Below are 7,196 nucleotides of genomic sequence, written 5' to 3'. Positions count from 1 at the left end.
GCGTGGGGCTGCGGGCCCAGCCCCGGGCCTTGGGGCCAGCGAGGGGCCGGGGCACAGGAGGGCAGGGGCCGCGGGAGCCGCCTCGGGTCCTGAGGGTGGGGAGACCCTGGAGCAGGTTCTCCAGAGAAGCTGTGGCTGCCCCATCCCTGCAGGTGCTCAAGGCCACATCTGTTGGGGCTTTGAGCCACCTCATCCAGTGACACATGTCCCTTCCAACCTACGCCATTCTATGAGTTCGTGATCCTCTCAGACCATCTTTTCCTGATGCGCCTGGAGTGTCACCGGGGGAGCTGTGCTTGCTTCCTCCCCTTCCTTTCTTTTTCCTACCTAAACCAAACCCCTCTGCTCCTCCCTCAGCCCTTCCCATAGAGAAGAGTCTGAGAATCAGAGCAAATTTAGGAATTTTATATACCAAAGGAATAAGGACGTCATCGATTTAGGATTGAAAGGATCTATTTGTTTTAGGATTAAGTGGATATTAGGATCCCCTTCACAAAAGGATCCTCTTTTTAGGATTAAACAAGATAAGGATGTATTAGCTTTAGGATTAATGCAAAATTGGGATTTTTGGATACGAAATAACTCTCCTCCAAACGATTCTGGACCTCCTCAGAAAAAACACTGCTCACATTGCAGGGCCCATCCACGAAATAACTTTCCATTAGGAATGGACACAGGGGAGCAACACCCAAGAAAAGGGCCTCAGTTCCCCCTGACACTCCTCTTCTTCACAAAGAAGGGGAGCCTCAAGGCAATGGGGTTCCTTTAAGGCCACAGGCCCCACAACCGCTAGAGTAGACAAATATGGTAATTTCTGGAGCCATCACAATGGCCTCCTGATGCCATGAGCTACCTCACCGTGTTCTGTTCCGCACGCTATAAATCCCGGGCCCCCAGCACCTGGCCCCCAGTCGCTGAGCTACTGGACTGGAGATGTCAGCCATGCCTGGCAGAAAGAGGTCCCACAGCGAAGCGAGCGGGTGCCCACCTCTGCGTGGGCAAACGGAAAAAGATTTTCTGGGGGTGCGGAGGAAGAGGCAGCGTCGGAGGGGAGGTACCAGCAGTTACTTGGCGGTGATGGCCGTCGCTCAGGTGGCTGATGGTGTGGAGCCCATGGAGGTGGATCCACCTGCAGACCAGGAGGAACCCATGGAGGTGGATCCACCTGAAGACAAGGAGGAACCCATGGAGGTGGATCCACCTGCAGGATGGCTCCCCTGGCACCACTCCATCATGCCAAGGCCCCCCTCAGGAACACCATCGACGCAGGGCCGTAGGAGCGTCCGGCCAGCGCCCTACCGTCGGCCCGGCCTCCGCACCTGGCACTAGCCAGGGGGCCCAGCTCCCTCCGCACCCAGCCGGCCTGCCGGCTCACCCTTTCCATCTCCCGGCCATCGCATGATGGCTACGGGTCCTGTGAGCTCCTCCTTCCTGTCCCCCACCTTCTCCCGCAACCCCACCCCTTCTGAAGGGGCACCATCTCCTCTACTCCTCTGACATGGCTTCTGCAAGCTGCTGCGCCAGGAGACGTCCCTCAGAGGGACACCGAGGTGCCTGGGGCTTAGACGATGGGGTTTCTCCAGCCTGAGGATGAGAAGGCTGCTCAATGGGACGTTGGAGAGGAAGCCGGACCCTCCACAGAGGCTCACGGAGAAGAGCAACAGGTCAAGAAGAGACATGAGAGAGACAGTGGTTCCTCTGGAGCAGCAGAAGGCCGCAGGTCCGCCAGGAGGAAGTGCTGGCCTTCAGCCGTGAAGGCCCCTTCCAGCTGCCTCCTTAGGTCTTCTCAAGATTGGGCAAGCAAAGGCGTTTCAAAAACAAAATATACCAAGAAAGTAACAGCACAAAGGCTTTGCCTCTCTTTTCTGTGGGGCTTTGGGAACTGCGTCTGGGCTCTGCTGTCCCCCCTGGTCTCCCCAGCCCAGCAGAGTCAGGGGTGCGTGGGGCTGCGGGCCCAGCCCCGGGCCTTGGGGCCAGCGAGGGGCCGGGGCACAGGAGGGCAGGGGCCGCGGGAGCCGCCTCGGGTCCTGAGGGTGGGGAGACCCTGGAGCAGGTTCTCCAGACAAGCTGTGGCTGCCCCATCCCTGCAGGTGCTCAAGGCCAGGTCGGCTGGCGCTTTGAGGCAACCCTCCCTCTGGACATCCCCCCTCCCTTCTTCTCCCCCCAGCTCCATACTGCCCAGCGGGACGTCAGACCCTTTGGAATGTCCCTGTGGTCAGTTGGGCTCAGCTCTCCTGGCTGTGTCCCCTCCCAGCTGCTTGTGCCCCCCAGCCCCTTGCTGGCTGGCTGGGCTGTGAGGAGCAGAGAGGCCTTGGGGCTGGGTCAGCGCCGCTCAGCAGTAACAAAACCAGCCCTGGCTTATCAACAGTTTCCAGCACAAACCCCAATTCACTCTGCCCCAGCCAAACCCAGCGCAGATCCTCCAGGATGGCTCCTGGGACTCGCCCTCAGACCAGGCCATTCCCTCTCAGTCTTGGCTTAACCTCAGCTGTCCCGCTGGTATTTTGCTGAAGTCAACCATCCTGGATGGTTTATTCCTCCCGGTTTTGTTACGGACATGTCCTGTCTTTGACCATATTTGTTACCCTTCTCGGCACCTTTGCACTTCTGTTGTACCCTCCTGTGACGGGATGGCCCCAGGACCGTGCAGAGGGAAGGCACAGGCAAACTGGAGGTCCACAGGGGCTCCACTGGGATTTCTGCTTTACTCTCCTTCTCTCACGTTACCTCACAGAATCACAGAACGATGTGGGGTTGGAAGGGACCTCTGGAGATCATCCCGTCTGACCCCCTGCCAGAGCAGGTCCTCCTAGAGCAGGTTGCACAGGAACGTGTCTGGGTGGGTTTTAAATGTCTCCAGAGAAGGAGACTCCACCACCTCTCTGGGCAGCCTCTTCCACCCTCACAGGAAAGAAGTTCCTCCTCATGTTTAGATGGATCTTCCTATGTTCGAGCTTGTACACATTTCCTCTTGTCCTGTCACTGGGCACAACTCAGAAAACACTGGCCCGTCCTCCTGACACCATCCCTTCAAGTATTTACAGGTGTTGATCAGATCCCCCCTCAGTCTTCTTTTCTCCAGACTAAAAAGACCCACGTCCCTCAGCCTTTCCTTGTAAGAGAGATGGTCCGGGTGTCTAATCACATCTGCTGTACCAATATATGCCTGTCTCGATTTTGAGCTTTCATCTTCTGAAACACACCGTACACTTAAATCCGAACATTCTCCTCTGGAGAGGAAAATAAAGGAAAAAAGAAGGAAGAGGATTTACCTTTCAGGAGGAACGTTGTCAGTGTTGCTGCTATGCCGTCTCTGCATTTTCCTCAAGACTTTAAAACACAATACGCTCAACATTAACGTTGTAGGTCAACAATGTCCGGTGTGACTACTAACAAAGGGCCACAGAGTCAGAGGGCTGTGAAACCCATCCGGCTAGTGACATGGCTGGCACAAATTATCTGCTTCTCTGACAGAGCACCTCAAGATCGCAGTTGGTTCTTAGTACACTTGCAAATAAACAACTTTCAAGTGGCAAATGGAAGCAAACATACAGAGGTCTCCAAACAGGGCAGGGACTAGTCAGATCCTTTTTTGCATTATGTGGCAGTCCCAAGGAGGGTATGGCTGCGTGATGACATGTTCTGCTAAAGATCTTGAGGACAACTAATGGAGTAGCTCTTGATGTGACACATCAATTGACATACGCTTCGCAGAAATGAAAGCCCTTCTTCCTCTTCTGAAGAAACTCACTTTGTAAAGCAAAACCGAGAGGAAGGAAAAAAAGAAACTGTATAAGCATTTTTTAATGAATAAAATACAATCAGGTCATAACAATATTTTTTTAAATAAGCAAGTTGTTCCTTTTAAACCACAAAAATGCCATTAGCAGACTCTGCACAATGGTGATAAATGATATGCACATATGAACCAGATCACATGTGCCTGCTCCACTCATTCTGGAATTCTCAGCATAAAGTGAAGTCTGGAGCAGGAAATGAAAAGGCACTGAAATTGTATTAACTTCAGGAACTTTTTCTAGAACAAAGAGAGAAGTTCTTTATTTTTAGTTATTTAAATCTCTGCTTTCAGGCATCTAATTTTAATGTAACAAGCTCAAACGCACTACACCTTTTAAAAATAAAGTTAATTCAAAAGCAAAGGAGAACGTGGAATCATCATCATTAAGGCACAGCACAGAGCACGTGGCAAATAGTCTTACACTGATTAATGTTATATTTGTTATATAAAACCTGAGGAATGGGCTAGTTTTGCAAGTGATTTGTCCGTGTTTCCAGAAGCATTTCGTAGAAGATTTGGACAGACGTTCTTTATATACTGAAGTTTGATCCTCCTCAGTCCTAGACTACAATAGCTACTCAATAAAATGTAAAAGGCTGTAAATAGTCTTTAATATCTGAAGTTGTAACATTATTTATAACATTTCGAATGGTAGGAATGCATGCAAATAAATGTGTAGCCATGTATCTGTATTCTGTAAAGGCAAAATGGTTCTGAGAACATTTCCTAGTTATCCGTAAGCAGAGGTATGGGAGCTGAGAAACAGCAAATCCAGAATTTTTTTTTTCCACTGTATTTTCACCTTTTCATTCATATTCTTTACCTTCAGTGACCCACTAACCCATGCAAAATTGCATTAAATACAAATTTTATCCCTTAAAGCCCAAATCGTGCAGTGCATAAACAATTGTGTTTACTATGTGCACCTGCAGTAAAAGTACAACTAGTTTGCTGAGTCCTGAAGATAAGTTACAAATAAGAAAGAAGAAAGGGTACTTAAGTTAAATCAGACAGGTAACTGTACTGAATTTCTAAAAGGATGAAACAAAAATGTTTACATTTGCAAAAAAGAGAAAGACTCTTGGTTTGTAACATCCAGTCTTGAAGAACCCCATCAAGTGGGCTGAACTGGGACAATACTGGATTTGAGTCATCACTGAGAGAGAACACGGAGGTTTTAAAATGAGATGCCAAGGTTAGACATCCCCTTGACAGTTAATATAAACACACACATATCTATGTAAATAAAATTTGGCATAATCACATACGGCAGGGAAAACACAGCTTTTAACACATTTTATGGAGAGGATGCAGGAAGCCATCATGAGTACCAGAAACCTAATTCTAACTGATGTTTTCTGACACTCTAAATTACCAACTCTCTTAACTACAAATTTTATCTTGTAACTCCAGCAATATTTTAATCTCTAGCTATACATTTCAATTTGTGTTGTGTTTTCAGGGCCAAAATTTGTTTTATAAGGATCTGTAAGTTTTATACAGTAAAAAATACATATTAAAGATTTTTTTTCCAGATTTTTTAAAGCTGCACTTGTGGTAACTTAGCACAACACTTTGCACTCCAGGATTTTTTTTTATGCTTTCCCTGCACTAAATGTTATTTAATCCTAATCTGACACTATCTCTGTCGACTTAATATATAACACTATCCTCTTTTTAACCAAAACATTAATTAGATACAATGACAAGGCCAAGACAGGCTGATCCATGCAGGCAGAGTTGTCCCACCTGTGAACAACTTTAAGACCACTGCTTATAAAGCAATCTGTCCATCTGCCCATGCTACAAACTGAGAACTAGAGTCACCATGGAGATAATGCTGAAGCTTGGAAAATCCTTCCCTATCTTCTAATGATTGTAATTAGATTGTAATCTGGATTTTATGTGGGGTGAAATCACATTCCAAAATGGTAAGCAGCTCTATGGGGTGTCACTTTTTTGGCATCAGCCACAAAGCAGACAGTGACATGAATGCTAAGTATTGAAGATGCAGGACTTCATGAGATACAATCATCTGCTCTGCCCAGAGTCCTACAGATTTAAGATCAGATAGAATTTAAATGGACTTTGATCCAAAAAGCTCTCAGCTTCAATACTGATTGGTCCTGCCTTTTCCTGATAAAGGGTTTTTGTCTTGCAACACTTGGACATTTTTTAGCAGTACCTGAATAACAGGTTTTACCAGAGGTGCAAGGTGTCACGGTGGGAGAGAGAGAAGCTCAAGAGGCTGCAGACATCTCATACGTGGAGTCCTTCAGATAACCCAAGATGGTCCAAATTTCAAACTCATCACAGGTCCTTCAAGCTGGATGACTGTAAGGCACCTGGATCACAGTGCTCAAACTGGCGCATCTGTAAGAAGCACAGGTAAAGAGTTATTTTCACCACAACACAGTGAGTTTCACCTCTCCATCTCCTTGGGAAAGACAGAGAGGAGCAGAAACCCTTAGTGCTTCAACCCCAGCATGCATGCATGACCCAACAAGGCCGTTTTCTTCAGGGACTGGCACCTGCAGCCCTGCTTGCTGCACAGACACTCCACTGGGCGCCTGCTGCGCTGTACTTTGCCTTCATGGTGTATCCATATACACACACACGTGTGCGTGATAAATAAATATATACATAAATGTATTTATATATACACACATATGTAGATATATATAGATATATGTAGATATATCTATAAATACAGTTATATACATACGCACATATATATGTATACACAGAGAGACATGGAGATGAGGCCTTTTTTTTCCCCAATTAGGTGGGGGAAGGAGATTCCCACTGGACCACGGAGCTGAACGCACACATATATACACACATATGTAGATATATATATAGATATATGTAGAAATATCTATAAATACAGTTATATACATACACACATATATGTATACACAGAGAGACATGGAGATGAGGCCTTTTTTTTCCCCAATTAGGTGGGGGAAGGAGATTCCCGCTGGACCACGGAGCTGAACGCACACATATATACACACATATGTAGATATATATATAGATATATGTAGAAATATCTATAAATACAGTTATATACATACACACATATATATGTGTCCCCACATACATACATATATACATATATATATATATGTATACACAGAGAGACATGGAGATGAGGCCTTTTTTTTCCCCAATTAGGTGGGGGAAGGAGATTCCCACTGGACCACGGAGCTGAACGCACACATATATACACACATATGTAGATATATATATAGATATATGTAGAAATATCTATAAATACAGTTATATACATACACACATATATATGTGTCCCCACATACATACATATATACATATATATATATATGTATACACAGAGAGACATGGAGATGAGGCCTTTTTTTTCCCCAATTAGGTG

At 46.4% G+C, this 7,196-nt stretch overlaps 1 protein-coding gene across 2 annotated transcripts in view; it reads right to left on the bottom strand.

Annotated features, from left to right (window-relative positions):
• The window catches only part of RNFT2 (ring finger protein, transmembrane 2), a 45,543-nt gene extending 39,292 nt beyond the window's left edge, over positions 1-6,251 (bottom strand). Inside the window, exons 1-2 of one of the 2 annotated variants that reach the window (XM_014964968.1) lie at positions 5,985-6,251; positions 3,273-3,750 (exon numbers count right to left, since the gene is read on the bottom strand). In XM_014964968.1, the coding sequence (XP_014820454.1) occupies positions 3,273-3,355 (83 nt within the window). In that variant the 5' untranslated portion in view covers positions 3,356-3,750; positions 5,985-6,251. The remainder of the gene's footprint in view (positions 1-3,272; positions 3,751-5,984) is intronic. The other variant, XM_014964978.1, reaches the window with a different exon arrangement.
• Between the last annotated feature and the right edge of the window lie 945 nt (positions 6,252-7,196).

This window comes from Calidris pugnax, unplaced genomic scaffold, assembly GCF_001431845.1.
Source record: "Calidris pugnax isolate Ruff unplaced genomic scaffold, ASM143184v1 scaffold32, whole genome shotgun sequence".
NCBI classification, from domain to species: domain Eukaryota; kingdom Metazoa; phylum Chordata; class Aves; order Charadriiformes; family Scolopacidae; genus Calidris; species Calidris pugnax.
The sequence above is the reverse complement of the archived record's forward strand: the minus strand, read 5'-3'. Positions and strand labels throughout refer to the sequence as shown.